Below are 16,388 nucleotides of genomic sequence, written 5' to 3' on the forward strand. Positions count from 1 at the left end.
GCACCACTCTAACATACTTCTCTGCTTCCCCAGACTTCCTCATACAACACCACAGCTCCTCTCTTGGCACCCTGTTATATGCTTTCTGTAAATGCAACTCACTATTACCTTTTCTGTACTTCTCTATCAGCAACCTCAAAGCAAATACTGCATCTGTTGTACTCTTTCTAGGCATGAAACTGTATCGGTGCTCTCAAATGCTCACCTTTGCCCTTAACCTAGCTTCCATTACTCTTTCCCAAAGCTCCATTGTATGGCTCATCAGCTTTATTCCTCTGTAGTTGCCACAGCTCTGCACATCTCCCTTGTCCTTAAAAATTTGCACTAATACACTTCTCCTCCATTCCTCTGATTACCCTTTTTTGTAGCCAACATACCTGAGCAGGCATGCTTCGACACCGCTCATTCAAAACAAGTTGTGCAATTCAGCACTTAAATGGAGGTGGGGTGTATGCCTTGGCTACTTGTGAGTGGAACAACAACATAACACAAAAATAGCATGCAACATAATACTAGCCTGTACTGTCTTTTACAGCATCTCGATTAGTGACGATATTTATGATAAAACTTATCCTGTATAAGTCCCAGACAAACCAGAAAAGACTGGAAATGCAATAAGAGACACAATTGTTTGTTTGTTTGTTGTAGTATGATTTTGTCATAATAATGAATTTGTTAATTAACAGTTTGTTAGCTCCACTTCCCTCAGGTAGAAGGCTGCAGAGTCTTTATAGTTAAGACAACAAGACTGAGGTGCAGCATTTTCCCTGAGGTTGTGAGGATGGTTAAGATCAAGAACTAACTAACTTAAGTAAATCTATTTTAATTCAATTTAATTATAGCGCTTTTAACAAGTGTCATTGTCACGAAGCAGCTTTACACAATCAATCTGCATTCAATGACTAAATGTAATCACGGTCATATTTTCTAAATATGCTGTGTGGTATTTACTTTTTTATTCATTATTATATGCTTAGGTTTTACTGGCCTATATACAAATAGCTTATTAAGAATGTTATAATTATTATTATTATTAGTAGTAGTAGTAGTAGTTCTGAGATTCTTCTTTAATGTTAGATGCTGAAAGAGCATAGTTAAGTGAGCTTAAAGGGAACAATAGAGGCTCAGACAGTTAGGGCTAGGTTACTGATTGTAGGGTCAAAGGTTTAACCCCCTGGAATTTCAAATTGCCAACATTGAGCCCTTGAGTACAGCCTTTAACCCTATCTACTCCAGAGGGCTCTGTATCCTGGCTCACCCTTTGCTCTGACCCCAGCTTCATAACTGGTATATGCAGAAAAAATATATTTCACTGTGCTGTAATGTTCATGTAACAAATGACTGAATTAAGTCTTAAAGAAAAAAATAAAATAGTATATATCATATATTTTTATTAGATCTAAACCAGAATTGGATTATGTGATCCAATGCTATTTCCTAACTCTCTATTATTATTTTCATTTTGAACAACTCAACCCAATAGCCAAAATCCAATTACATTACTTTTGAACTGGGGCCAAGATTAAAAGACAATTGGTGTAGAAGAATGTACCAAAATGCGACCTGAATATTGTGGGAGATTAGTAAAATCATTATCTCCTTCTCCTCTCTTCCTGCTCCCAGCCAAATATCCATCATATCCACCTAACATTTTGACTGAATTACTTTTTAATGTATAGATTAGATGAACAATTAATAAATAAAATAAAGTCATATTTGGTTACCATTTTTTTGAAGGTGGGGTCCCTTTATCTGTTTCCAGATCAGAGATCTCCATCTTTGGATATTAGGAAAGTGGGCAAGAGACAGATTTGAAGTCCTGAAGAGTCGGATTTTTTTTTTCTGCTGGAGTAAATTACACTCCTAGAAAACACAAGAACAAATGAACAGTTAAAGTTCATCATCATTTTTACATCCTTTACTATGGAGAATGTTGCTTCTTTGATAAAAGAGAATCCTGTATTTGCAGTATTGAATGTTCAGCCTGCACTTGGACAGAATTCTCACATCAGTCATTCCTTTCACAGCAAAAAGTAGAAGAATGCAGTCAAACCACAACAGTGAGGGCGATAAGGGGTTGCAGTTTGAACATTTTCCCGTTATACAACAATAATAAATAGACAACTTTTGTTTTATGATAAAATGTATGCATCACAATTCTCAAGCTGTTAATGAATAGCTATTCTTGATTAACTGTTAACACATTATTAAAATGCAGTTGATTTTAGGAGCAAAAACTCATCTAGGCATCGAATGAGAGTGTTGATCTTCTCAACAGACCTTTAACCAACAAGAAGACCCTTTTCTTTATAAGTAATTTAGTCAGTTGAGAGAAGGGGCAGTTCAAGCGTTTCAAGCTATTTGTCTCTGGAACAGGCAAATCCAGCATCTTTGAAAATGAGACACATCACTAGAATTTAAACTTCTTAACATGCTTAAAATTGTTCTGAAAAGAAGGAAACAAGTAGTAGTTATAAAATGATTGTAAATTCTGGTAATTACATTTAATCGTGTGTGTGTGTGTGTGTGTGTGTGTGTGTGTGTGTGTGTGTGTGTGTGTTGATTTTTATTCTACAAGGAAGTAACATGAACTTTTTACTAATCCGCACACATAAATAATGTTACATATTTGTGCATATTTATAACATGATAATATCTTATACACTTATTAATCTTATACAAAGTAGTTTAAATAAAAATCACTCACATTTGGTGAACACAACTTGTTGTACGGCATTAACATCAACGTTATTTGTTTCCTGTTCCTTTTCAACTGCTTTCTTAAAATGGTTGAGTCTGAGTGATTAACACTTTCAGTTTCTTAAGGAGGATTCATTCTGAGTGAGAGTCAACTCTTTGGTCTGATTCTTCTATGCGAATGTTGAAGTGGTGGTGATATATAATTACAGTGAAAACACATCAATATTATAGATTTATGATCCAACAAAGCATTTAATCACCTCAAGTGCATTAAATTACTAGAATTTTATTTTCTCTGTAAAGCACTTGTACAGGAACTACATATTAACTGAGCAGCTTTTAAAGCAGAGTTTAAAGCAACTGAAAGCAAATGAGTTTAGATTTATATGAAACTTAGCAATTGTATACAAATTATAGATGTGTACTATAGTATAATTATAATTCTTACAAATTATAAAAACTAATATTTCTTCTACAAAATGCTGAACAATTGATCAAATATGATTATCAAAATTCATTATCTCACATAGAACATAAAATCGGCAAAAGATAAAATACACAACACATTAAATGTTTAAGGTACATTTGGCACAGAGTTCATTTTGAGCAAAAAGTAAAAAAATAAAAAAAAACTACACATGTAAAAAGTAAGTTAAAGGCAATTAATAATAATGAAATCAAAATGCATGTTTTTTTTATTATTTATCAGATCATCTCAATCTGATCATTTTCATTCATAAATATTTTCCCGCACATTTCATACACATTTCCCTAGTTTTTTTTTTTATTTATTCTGTGAAGTTGCTTAGTGACAATGACCACTGATACAAGTGTTGTACAAATAAAATTGAAATGACATGTCTTTATTAATGGCACAGTGCTGTAGTGGATAGGAGTGTGAGCTTGTGCTTTTCGATTTACACCTCAGGGTTTGTGAACATCTTCTTTCCATGCTTGGTTGGTTTCTCCCACAGTCCAAAGACATATATAGACATGCTAATTGTAATTGTAATCACCATTGGCCTCCGTCGTCCCCTAGAAGGATGGATGGATAGATTGTATAAATCACATCTATTTATAGATTTTATTATTATTATTATTATTATTATTATTATTATTATTATTATTAGTATTATATTTAAAATATTTAAGTTTTTTTTTCAGTTTTAGTTAGTTTTTGGCAGAAGAAAGGGGGCAGGGGTAACTCTGTGAATAAGGTGTTGGTCTGCTCACCAGAAGGTCCCCAGTATGAGCTCTGACACCACCGGCTCACCACTGTTGGAACCTTGAGCAAGCTTCTTCCCCCAAAAGTGCTCAGATACAATCGGATATTAAACTGGCAACCTGACCCTTTAAATAATTGCCACAAAAATGGGAGGTGTATATAAGTCACCCAATGTGCCAGGCAGCACGGAGATTAAACCATCCATTCATCCAAGAAGAAGAAGAAGATCACCTTAAATCTCCATTGGTTAACTGCTTTTGGAATAAAAGCTGTACTAAATAAGAGCTGATCTAGAGGCCCCCTGCTGTTTGATGGTGGAACTGCGTGATCATCAGGAGAACAACAAACAAACAAAAAAAGCATTACAATTGCGTTAAAAAAAAAAAACCTGATAAAAAATAAAGTGTTGATTTTAAATGCCTTTAAACATATTTCTTCTCAGTCAATTTCTTAGCAAGATGAGAAGGATAAAGTTTAGAACTTTTAGATTTGTTTTTATAGACATCCTGAAGGAATCTATTAAATCATTTTATTTTCAAATGTAGTGCTTTTTAAAAAATTAAAAAAGGTAAATAAATGAAGGTAAATGAATATATTAATGAATAACCTTTCCATCGATGTGTCTGATCTGTCTTTTTCTTCCCTTTTCGTTATGCGCCGTTAGATGGCGCTGAGGGAACTCGGAGCGGGTTTGCCGCCCAAAATGAACCCAAAAGAAGAAAAAGCAGGAACGTCGTCGTTGATGACGTCATTTCAAGAAAGCGCCGATTCCGCCGTGTGTGTTAAAGAGAGAGAGAGAGAGAGAGAGACCTGTGCTCTGATCACTAACGCCGAGTTAAAGTGTAATTTCCCCCCTGAGCTACAGACCCTGGACTCATCTAGACCAGACTTCCCCTTCCAGTCTCCTGGTTCTGTACAGTCCTGCTGGAACTGGATCAAAGGTAAAGCCGTGACGTAGCTCCCTGTTTCTGTATCGTTGCCGCGAAAGTCTCGCGTTTGTATTTATTTAATTATTTTATATTTTTTTCCTCTTTGTTGAATGAAATTAAATGAAAGGGAACAATGCTGCTTATCTACCGAGAAATAGACTGAAGTAATCAGTCACCATCTGGATTTAACTCAGCAAATAGTTAAGAGCCTGCTATTGGGTGATTACTGCAGGGATTTATATGGTTCAGATGTAAAAGGTTATCTAACTCTAAAAGGGTACTGTACATCAGGGTAAGAATGGAGGCGCATGAAGGGATGAAACCCATCGTGGATATGATCTGGGGTTTCTTCAGGTGCTCAGGTCTAGACTCCGCAATGCTATGTGGCAATAAAATGAAGTCAGCTGACAACCTGAATGACCTGAACTAAATCAAATTTTCTTGACACCATAGCTATATTCCAAGATGGCAAAGCCAGGATTCAACAATAGATGGAAATAAATTCTGTGGCATCACATAAGCTTATAGAAATGATACCATGGCGGTGATTAAAGCAAAAGGCGAGGAGTGTGTGACACTTTTTATTTGGCCAAAGCATTTTTTACCATATTATATGGTTGTTTTTTTTAGGGCACTGGTTGCTCAGTGGTTCGCCTGCCATGCGGAAGGCCCGGGTTCGATTCCCAGCCAGTGCCCAAACCCCAGCCACTGGATGCAGTGCCGGTCCCAAGCTGAGATAAAAATGGGAGGGTTGCTTCAGGAAGGGCATCCAGCAAAAAACCTGTACAAGTTGTAGTGCGGACTGGGTATTCCACAGTGGTGACCCCTTGTCGGGAGCAGCCGAAAGACCAACAAGAAGTTGTTGTTTTTCTCTCTTCATTTATTATTATTATTATTATTATTATTATTATTATTAATTAATTAATTTACCAGCAGTATCTGCATTTGCATTCCTAAAATTCAGCTTCATTAAAGATTGGTAATATGGTGGTCAAGCTTTATTACAGTACTCTAGATGTACTGTAGAGTATACTGTAATACTCTACCCCTCAATTTAAACTAAATTGTTTAAGCATTTCAAATCCTTATGTTTTCCAGATGTACCACTGCTCAGATTGTGGGAAGACTTTTACCCAAAATGGTAATCTCAAAAAACACCAGCGTATCCACACAGGAGAGAAGCTGTATCACTGCTCACAGTGCGGGAAGAATTTCGCTTGTCAGACTAATCTCCGGCGGCACCAGCGCATCCACACAGGAGAGAAGCTGTATAGCTGCTCACAGTGCGGGAAAGGTTTTGCTCAACTGCTTACTCTCCATGTACACCAGCGAATCCACACAGGAGAGAGACCGCATCAGTGCGTAAAATGTGGGAAGAGTTTTACTTGTCAGCGTCACCTCCAACAGCACGAGCGCATCCACACCGAAGAGAGGCCGTATTGTTGCTCGCAGTGTGGGAAGAGTTTTACCTCTCAAGGTAATCTCCTGCAGCATGAGCGCACCCACACAGGAGACAAGCCGTACCAGTGTGCGCAGTGTGGAAAGAGTTTTGCTCATCTGTTTACTCTCCAAATACACCAGCGTATACACACGGGGGAGAAGCCCTATCGCTGTGGACAGTGTGAAAAGAGTTTTGTATGTCAGAGTAATCTCCAACGGCATAAGCGCATCCACACCGGAGAGAGGCCGTATTACTGCTCCCAGTGCGGAAAGAGTTTTACTTGTCAGAGTAATCTCCAGCGGCATCAGCGCATCCACACAGGAGAGAAGCTGTATAACTGCTCACAGTGCGGGAAAGGTTTCGCTGAACTGTTTACTCTCCATGTACACCAGCGTATCCACACATGAGAGAGACCGCATCACTGTGGGAAGAGTTTTATATGTCGGAGTAATCTTTAGCGGCATGAGTGCGTCCACACCTGAAAGAGGCCGTATTACTGCTCCCAGTGCGGGAAGCTCCCAGTGCGTACTCGGCAAAGTCATCTCAAACAACACCACAGCATGCACACAGGACAGAGGCCGTACCAGTGTGGACAGTGTGGGAGGAGTTACATTTATCAGACTGACCTTCAACGGCACCAGCGCGGGAGAGAAGCTGTACCATTGTGGACAATGTGGGAGGAGTTTTAGTCAAGAAGGTAATCGTCAGACACACCAGCGTGTCCACACTGGAGAGAAGCCGTATCACTTTGTAACTTGTGGGAAAAGTTTTACTCGTCAAAATAATCTCCAACAGCCACAGTGCAAACGTTTTAGTGACTGGAGTTCCTTCCACAGCCAGCAGCAGAGTCATACAGGACAGAAATCATACCTCTGCGGAGAATGTGGATGGGGCTTTTCTTATTTAAGATTGCTTAGGAAACACAAGTGTTGTAATATCAGGTTGTGTCATGTGAATTTGTCAAATGGGTGTTTTACTGTAAATACAGCCGGACTTCTTAACTGGACACCTTTACAAGCCAACAGACGATGGTTGTGTTTACAGACAGTGTAAAGAGATGATTGTTGTCCAAGTTTTGTCTTTCCGAAATCCATTTAATCATAGCTTAGTAAACTGTCTGACCAGAAGTGTGCACCACACCATGAGTATCCTCTGATGGAACAGCATCCAATCCATGGTGCCTTCAGCATAGCATTCCTCATATAGTTTCTGCAACATTGACCAGGATAACGCAGTCACACAATAAAACTTTGTTGGATATTTGTATATATCCACTCCCAGTCAAAAGTTTGGGCACACCAGGGTCGTTCCTGATTTTTTATTTTTCTCTACACTGTACACAGTAAAACCGATATGTTGTTTATCCCTTGTGACTTATCCCCATGTCAAGACCTTGTGATATCCCTCCAAATAACCAAATCACTCCTTTAACCACTGCCCATAATCTTGGGGTAACCGTGGCCAATCATCTGTCATTTTCCCCACACCTTTCTATTCTTACTCGCTCTTGTAGATTTCTTCTTTACAATATCAGAAGAATTCGCCCATTTCCTTCTTTACAGGCTACTCAGGTGCTTGTTCAGTCCCTAGTTATTTCAAGACTCGACTACTGCAACTCACTCCTGGCAGGCCTGCCTCTAGATGTCCGTACAGCAGAGACTTTGACTATCTTTAAACGACGACTCAAGACGCATCTGTTTCTCCAGTACTTGGACAAATGCCTAAATGTATGATAAGTCTTGTATTTTTTCCTGCAAAACTGTTATAAAAATGATTGTTATAAATGTTTTGAGTTGTGTTAAAAGTAGATTACCAGGAGTCTATATTTGGTGACTTCATAACTTGCATAATGTATAATAATGCATGAATCAGAGACAGCTTTATATATAAACCTGTCATAAAGAATATAAAATATAATACAGACTATCATTCTCCTGACAGATGGAGTGTAAGTTACAAAAAGCAAAAAAAGGATATAGAGCCAAAGAAGAATGTTGTTTTATTTACTCATCAGGAAATCTAACAACCACCTTAAAAATATTTCATGTGCCTTGTACAACTTACTTTTATCTCCATACATATATATCTTAAGAGGCCTTGTTCTCAACAGTAGCAGCCTAATGGTGCTTGGGTTTGAACCTGTGACCTTCCCCTGTCTCTTCTAATCCTCACCAAGAATAAGTACCACAAACTGATGCATATTTATTTCATTTGATGTTATTTTATGCTTCTTGACACAACCCTGACAGTTTTATCAGGGCTTGGTGCCTTGAAACCCTAATATCTTAACTTCCAAAACAGGAATCCAGCCACCAATGCCCAGATGTTTGGGCCTGTGGTAATAAATGGTTGGACTGTAGTTGGATTTATGCTGCTATGATGAGTGACAAAGAGCCTAATCTAGTCATCAGGGATAAACCTATAAATAGTGCTGTGTATGTATTTGTTTAAAGCTCACAGTGGCACGGTCTATTGTTAAAAGTGTAACACAAATCCAATAGACTTCAGCTAAAGAGTAGAAAAATAGCCAACGTATTTGGTTGACAACCAACAGTCTTTAAAATTGGCAGTGTACTGAGATGACCTCACAGTCCAGTAAGGTCTGAGATGCGGTGTGTGGAATTCCAGTTAGTTGGGTACTTTACCCAGAATGCTTGCTGTCCAAATGGATCTACGATGGGTATAACACTGGATATTTTCCCACTATTGATTAGATATTGCTTAGCATATGAGGGTTGCTCACTCCTAAGAACAACTGTTCCTACACTAAACCAATCAAACATAGCATTAAAACACCTCCTAAATATTGTGTAGAGCTCTGACTCATTGATCACTGAATGTCTGACCTCTGAAGGTGTACTGTGGTGTCTGGCAGCAAGGTGTTAGCAGCAGATCCTGTAAATTGTAAACTCTAAAAATGGAAGGCATTCTAGAACATGCTATAGAAGCTTGATTGTACTGGATTGTGGAATTTGTAGGTAATTTGTAAGTCATCACTAACATTGCTAAACCCCTTAAAAGGTGCCATTATAACAAGATAATCAATGTTATTTCAAGTTCAAGTAGGCTTTATTGTCATTACAACCATATACAGTTAGTAAACAGTGAAACGAAACAACGTTCTTCCAGGACCAAGGTGCTACATGCAACATAAATTTACAACATAAATTAACAGAGACACTAAACTAGCTAACTAAGAAGCCTAGTTAGCTGGCTAGCAGAGACAGGACAGATAGTCCTAACATAAATTACAACATAAATTAACAAAAACTAACTAACTAAGGAAGACTATCTACAGGTTTTACAGACAACAGACAACATAAAGTGCACGTGCAAATGTGCAAACGAGCAACAACAAAGTGACAGTGCGACAACGACATATCAGAACATAACATATGGTGTTGAGATAGTAAACATAGCAGCAAGAATTGAGGAATTAGTGCAAAAAGTAATCAATATTGTGCAAAAGAGATAAACAGTGAAGCATTTACAGGTTGGTGTGTACGATAGTTTGGTGGTGTAGGTCAGTGTGTCTGCGCTTGTGTTGATTAGTCAGTCCAGTCTCAATGTTTTGATGTATTGATGTTTTGATGTAGTTGAGTTAAGCTGAGTGATAATGTTTGTGTGTGTGTGTTTATCAGTTCAGTCCCTTTTTGTTGAGGAGATGGATGGCTTGTGGAAAAAAGCTGTTGCACAGTCTGGATGTGAGGCCCGAATGCTTCGGTACCTTTTTCCAGATGGCAGGAGTGTGAAGTGTGTGTGAGAGGGGTGTGTCGGATCAGCCACAATGCTGGTGGCTTTGCGGATGCAGCGTGTGGTGTAGATGTCTTCAATAGAGGGGAGAGAGACCCCGATGATCTTCTCCGCTGTCCTCACTATCCGCTGTAGGGTTTTTTTCTGAGGAAGGCCCAGTCAGTCAGTCTTCATTTCACCTGACAGTGGAGACAAGTGTGTGAAAAGATCAGACAAAATTGACAGCATCATATGGTTTCTGGTTTGAGACTGGTGAGTGAACATTCTGACTTTGGTCTGGTTGTAGACAACAAACTGGCTTACCACATATGATGTATTGTAAATCTTTTAGACATACAGTAATGAAATTATCACATATTCCATGCTATGACATTAGCACTAAAGAAGAAGACAAAGATTAGGTAATAATTGCTATTGAAGATAGGTCCTCGGTAATCTCAACAGCACATTAAACATTATAGGGAAGCATCCATCAGGACAGTGTCAATACTGTCAGGGAAAGGAAACTGTAAAAGATGTTATTGAGTCATATAATAAATATACGAACATGCAGAAAGAAAAGAGATGATCAAACAGCTACAACAAGCAGGGATGAGAGGGACTGAAATAAAAAGAGATTCTATAAATTAGAAGCAGAGGTTTAAAGTAGAAATTAAATTAGTACTGTACTATTACTACTATTAGTAGTATCTTAGAGAGGCAGGCCTAGTGAACTGCATATAAAGCAAAAGTAACAGTGAGGAGATTTTTTAGAGTGATGATAATGCAACAGCTGGATCCTAATCAACATTAAACAAGAAAAAGAATATAGGCATAAAAAGAAGTGAAGCAGAATGAGTAGATTATGTTATGAAGCTTTACAGAGGAGAAGTCGAAGATACATCTCAATATCAACGGTTCAAAGGAGATTAATGTGTATAATATTTTATAAATACAGGATAAAGCGGTATAGATGGTGAGTGAGTGAGTGAGTGAGTGATATTAGGTATGCATGGAATAACTACACTACTGTCCAAGGAATGTGGGCTTGCATTTTCATAAGATATGCTGATATTTTCAATTTGCTTTGCTTTATCCTGTCTTACATATCAACCAATATTATTCATTCTTGTCAGTGTCAAAGAAAAAGTATATATTTTTTCCTACACAAATAATTTTTAGTCACAAACAAATATACTGTACACTGCAGATTACTGCTAATCTATGCACAGTTGATTATTTACTTTCTCCAAATTACACTCATATATATATATACACCTTTAATAGAAAAGAAAATAATGATAAAACTATTACAAAATTTGTTTTCCAGTACATGTTTTTTTTTTTAATCGAGAAGATAGCCATAATTATTTAAATTACACTCCAAGCACCCAATCATTTGTGTAAATGTAAATAATTTTTAAATAAAATAAATAAAAAAGTGTCTCACCTAGGTCAAAATAAGAATTTTCAGATCGGATCATATAACACCATTTTTCATAATACTTAACGCTTCTCATCTCCCGATCTATGCTAAAGTTTTGTAAATATGCACACATTTATATTTTTATCAAATAAAAAGAAACACATTTGCTAAATACAATTTCATTCCAGCGCTTAGCATAGTAAAACTAGCTTGTTCATTAATATATATTAGTTTAATAGTGTATTTGGACACATATACGTGATGTAAACAGTTAGCTCCATTGTTTGTGTAAAATGCCTGTCCAAATATGACTCTATAAGCAAGTTAATATCATTATGCTAAGCACTAGCTTACTAAAAGAGCTAAGATAGCAGACTATTAACTGTTGCCTAGTGCTAATTATCCCTGGGCTAATTCTTAGCTGCTCCTGTTATGGGGTAATGCTACAGATAGTTAATGAATGGTTGTATGCAATTTATTGGAGCACATCAGTGTTATTGTAGTGCCATATAATGTATCCTGCTGTATAATGTAGTGGTTTTATCATAGCTAAAGATCTTCTGAATAGTTAGTTATGTGCTTACACAATGTATGTAACAGTCAAGAAAAGGGGCTTTTGTTCAGGTTCTATCTATTCTATTATAAAGTCATTAAATATATGTTTATACTCCTTATAATATGTATGATTGTGTGTTTTTCTTCTCACAGTGAACTGTGTGTAAATCATCAACTGCCTGTGTATCAGCTGATTTCTACACCAGCTTTACATCCTGAGAAGAAGGTGAGTGCTTAGAAGTATTTACCCCTCTTTTCAAGAACACCACTGAGCACATCTTAATCAGGGGACAGGGACACATTTCTCTTCATGGACATAATGTGTGTGTGTGTGTGTGTTAAAAATAGGGTAGATATGGCCAAATTGTGCAGCAATGGCAAAACCCAATAATTGTACACAGCATTACTTAATTTGTAAATAAAGTGTTTAATGTCATTTATAGTTACTGTAAGTATTTATTTCCAGTTTGCTTATTCTTCAGCAAAACAGATAAAGGTGTCCTGTTTAACAGCTTAATGCAATGGGTTACATAGAAATCCCAAATATTCAAAAACATGTAGCCACAAAACACTTATGTACTGTGAATGAATTGTTAAGAATAAGAGTATTTCATAAATGGGCAAAGAATTAAAGTACACATGTGAACAATGCGTGTAAGATTTGAAATAAAGTGTATCTTTAAAAAATAGGATATCATGCATTTTTATCCATAGTTTTAAAATTTAAATACATACAAAAAAACATACCATTACACTTGAAACACATACAAATTAAAGGGAAAAAACATACAAATACATGGGGAAAATCCATTATATTGAAAATAAAAAGCATACAAATACATGGGGAAAATTATACCATTACACTGGAAAAACATATAAATAGACGGGGAAAAGGTGATATTCATCCTTAATGGTATTCATAGTGAACATAGGATGTTGACCATTTTTGGAAAAAAATCACATCAACTGGCCTATGAGCCTATGTGTATAATTCCCAACATGGAAATGCAGGAACATGAGTCTTCTTCACACACGCACAAGTTCACTGCAGCCTAAATATAAAAAAACGAACTTCATGATCCAGGGGAAACATTATTAATTCATGTTTCTAAACTATAATTGACATTTTTTTCACTCATTAACATCAGTGCACAAGTTACTAACAAGACCATCAGCAGATTTACACAAGAAACAGCATTGCAATCAATTGTCAGAAACAATAACTTATAAATAGTAATAGAAACTAAAAGAGAAACAAACAAATGAATGCTCTAAGCTTGATCTTTTTTATTATTTCTTTATCAGAAAAAGTCACGACTCACCTCAGGTCTTTTAGTTTGTAACCTTCATCGTCCCGTAGAGCAGTGAGAAGATTCCTCCCTGGGACGTCTATTTTATTCTTTACCAGCTCCAGTTCTCTCAGGTGTGAGGGGTTTGATCTCAGAGCTGAAGCCAGAGCAGCACAGCCTTCATCTGAGACATCACACTGACACAACCTGCAGAGAGAAACACAGTGCCACACAGTAAACTTCCTGAGTTTATCACATTCTGTTTTAAAGATTTTGGTCACTGATAGATACTAGTGAGTTTTTAGGAATATTTGAACAGTTTGATAGCAAAATTAGATAACTTCAGTTTTGTTTTGTTTTTAAATTCAGAACAAAGTACTGAAAACTTATAGGAATGTTTTTTCATTGAGTCATAAGGGTGTTAAAAGCACAAGTTGCTCAATCTTTTGAAAAAATAGTTTGGGTTATATCAGTGTACATTTGGTGTCATTTCACAAAAAGCTATAACTCCACTTTCTACAGATTTGTCACAAAGGATAAATCAGCAGATGTGTTTGTGGTTGGGCGGCACGGTGGTGTAGTGGTTAGAAATGTCGCCTTGCACCGCTAGGGCCTGGGTTCAATTCCTGGCAAGTATAATCCCGTCTCTGTTTGCATGTTCTCCCCATGCTTGGTGGGTTTCCTACAGGTAAGTCTGGTTTCCTCCCACAGTCTAAAGACCTGCAGATTAGGCTAACTGGCATTCCCAAATTGCCTATAGTATGTGAGTGTCTGCGTGTGCACTGCGATGGATTGGCACCCTGTCCAGGGTGTACCCCACCTTGTGCCCCAAGTCTTCTGGGAAGGGCTCCAGGCCCCCTGCAACCCTGAATAAAAGATGAAGTGGTAGTGTTTGTGGTTATTTAAATCTGCAATTTATTATCAATGATATGTTGGTTCGGTTTTAATAATAAATATAGTATTTTTTTATATTATATAAACTCCTGTTTTAATTGTAATTTTTTGTAAAAAGTCAAATAGAAAGTAGAGGCAGCAAATTAGATTGTGTTGAGTTTTGGTGCACCCTTTTTAATAAAAATGATTATCCTTGCTCAGGAGAAACATTATACACAATAACAAAGCAAATGCAAACAAAACAAAACTTCGGTTTAGAGAATCATCAGCCTCATCCTCTACAGTTTGGTAAGCGCAGTATAATGATGTTTTATGAATTAACTGAACACATGTCCATCAGAAACTCCTAGTAATTACAGTAATAGTGGACATATGCAGAGAAAACAGCAGCAGCTTTCCACACCCACCATGTGCATCCCATGTCTCTTCTAAACAATTTGCTTATTGATATTTTAAGTTTTGTAATGTCATTTCTTCACTACCACGCTTATATCACAGTATCACACATTGTTTTAATAAGTATTTAACACACTGTTTGAAGAACATATTGTAGATATTAAGCAACACAGACTCGTCATTGAGTACAGCTGGAGTGACTGCAATGGAAGCAACAGAGTGTAAACCTCCTTTCCTTGACTTCAACATTCTCCAAAAACGCGTTAAATACAACAGGAGTGAAATGTATTTGCAGCGACTCCAGACTGTGCAGATTTTTTTTTAAAAAAAGGAGGGGTCACAATAACAATAAGCATCAGAATAAATATGCGCAATGTATTGTGCAAACACAATAGTTTGTGTGACAGGTATAGTGACAAGTAACGAGTAACGCTCCTTTTACGAGTAAAGTGACTGTAGACTGTGCAAAATTGCATCATTTATTGTTATGATTGTATATTTAGTGCCCATATAGCTTGGCTAAAAAAAGATATTTTTCAATCACTGCACATCTGGCGGCTGCATATCACACTTTTTAACACACAAATATACAGTATAGTGGATTTCAAATTAAGCATTTTGATATAGACAATACTGTGTGTATTAGAATAATAATTTGCCAAAATGAGGACAAATCCTGAATTTAGGATTCCTATTCAGGGCATTTTTACTGTAAAACTGTGCATCTTCATCGCCAATGTCCTGAGAAAGAAGTCTCCCATCAGTCTCCCTATTAGAGAATATGTCTTATGGAAGAAAAGGAGGTCATGTGATATTATCTTACCTCAATGCCTCTAGCTTACAGTGAGTATTCTCCAGTAGAGCAGAGAGATGCTTCACTCCTGAGTCTCCTAGATTATTCTCAGACAGATGCAGTTCTTTCATATGTGAGGGGTTTAATATCAGAGCTGAGGCCAGAGCAGCACAGCCTTCACCTGTGAGATCACACTGAAACAACCTGCAGAGACACGACGACACTTTAATCTTGGTTCAATATTTACTTTCAGTGTGAAATACTGAACACTTTATTAGTAACACCAGTAGACCTACTCATTTATGCAACTTTCTAATTAGCCAATTGACTGGCAGCAGTGCGGTGCATAAAATCCTGCAGATACAAGCTTTTAGAAATGTTAATATCAAACACTAGACTGGGAAAATAAGATGTTGATACCAGACAGGCTGGTTTGAGTTTTTCCGTCACTGCTAATTTCCTGGCATTTTCATTTTCAACAATTCTGCACACAGAAATGGCTTGTTGATTAGGGAGGCATACAAAGACACACACTGGTTCAAGCTGCCAGAAGGGCTGCAGTAACTCAGATAACCACTCTGTACTACAGTTATGAGCAGGAAATATTCTAAGAGAGAATAATACATCTAACCCTGAGGCAGGTGGGTTACAACAGCAGAAAGGGAATACCTTTTGTTAGCAGGCTCACATCTATACAGATTGGAAAAAAATAGCTCGGTCTGATGTAAATCAATTGAGGCACACAGATGGGAGCTTCAGACATTCACACCAAAAGCAGGAATTCATTTGACCAGAAACGAACATTATCACACATACAATTAAGATAATGCGAAGTACACTGTGCAGCCAAAAAGTTGCCTGCTCTAAGATTCAAGGATATTTTTCATATTGAATGGATGGATTCTTTCCAGACAGACCTTGTATAAGGTTTTGTCATTTTCTTGTTTCTATATATTATGTACATGTATTGAAGAAGAAACAAGAAACATTGTACATACGGTGGCTTGC

At 37.1% G+C, this 16,388-nt stretch overlaps 3 protein-coding genes across 21 annotated transcripts in view; 1 reads left to right on the plus strand and 2 right to left on the minus strand.

The window, feature by feature from the left end:
- The window catches only part of LOC128515948 (NACHT, LRR and PYD domains-containing protein 3-like), a 48,808-nt gene extending 46,017 nt beyond the window's left edge, over positions 1–2,791 (minus strand). For both annotated transcript variants that reach the window (XM_053490217.1, XM_053490215.1), the window contains exons 1-2: positions 2,708–2,791; positions 1,725–1,863 (exon numbers count right to left, since the gene is read on the minus strand). In XM_053490217.1, coding sequence (XP_053346192.1) covers positions 1,725–1,777 — 53 coding nt within the window. In that variant the 5' untranslated portion in view covers positions 1,778–1,863; positions 2,708–2,791. The remainder of the gene's footprint in view (positions 1–1,724; positions 1,864–2,707) is intronic.
- A 1,903-nt stretch (positions 2,792–4,694) lies between these two features.
- LOC128515999 (zinc finger protein 883-like) lies at positions 4,695–8,163 on the plus strand. Its single transcript, XM_053490299.1, has 2 exons — positions 4,695–4,866; positions 5,953–8,163. The coding sequence occupies exon 2, from the start codon at positions 5,953–5,955 to the stop codon at positions 6,700–6,702; it is 750 nt and encodes a 249-aa protein (XP_053346274.1). The 5' UTR covers positions 4,695–4,866; the 3' UTR covers positions 6,703–8,163.
- A 4,256-nt stretch (positions 8,164–12,419) lies between these two features.
- The window catches only part of LOC128515950 (NACHT, LRR and PYD domains-containing protein 12-like), a 32,912-nt gene continuing 28,943 nt past the window's right edge, over positions 12,420–16,388 (minus strand). For 17 of the 18 annotated variants that reach the window (XM_053490226.1, XM_053490232.1, XM_053490240.1 and 14 more), the window contains 3 exons: positions 15,411–15,584; positions 13,331–13,504; positions 12,420–13,060 (listed from right to left, as the gene is read on the minus strand). In XM_053490226.1, the coding sequence (XP_053346201.1) occupies positions 13,051–13,060; positions 13,331–13,504; positions 15,411–15,584 (358 nt within the window). In that variant the 3' untranslated portion in view covers positions 12,420–13,050. Of the gene's footprint in view, positions 13,061–13,330; positions 13,505–15,410; positions 15,604–16,388 lie in introns of those variants that run through there. The other variant, XM_053490242.1, reaches the window with a different exon arrangement.

The sequence above is a fragment of the Clarias gariepinus genome, chromosome 28, assembly GCF_024256425.1.
Source record: "Clarias gariepinus isolate MV-2021 ecotype Netherlands chromosome 28, CGAR_prim_01v2, whole genome shotgun sequence".
Taxonomy (NCBI): domain Eukaryota; kingdom Metazoa; phylum Chordata; class Actinopteri; order Siluriformes; family Clariidae; genus Clarias; species Clarias gariepinus.

Excerpts from the sequence above, each read along its gene's own strand:
- LOC128515999 (XM_053490299.1), top strand. The coding sequence starts at position 5,953 with ATGTACCACTGCTCAGATTGTGGGAAGACTTTTACCCAAAATGGTAAT.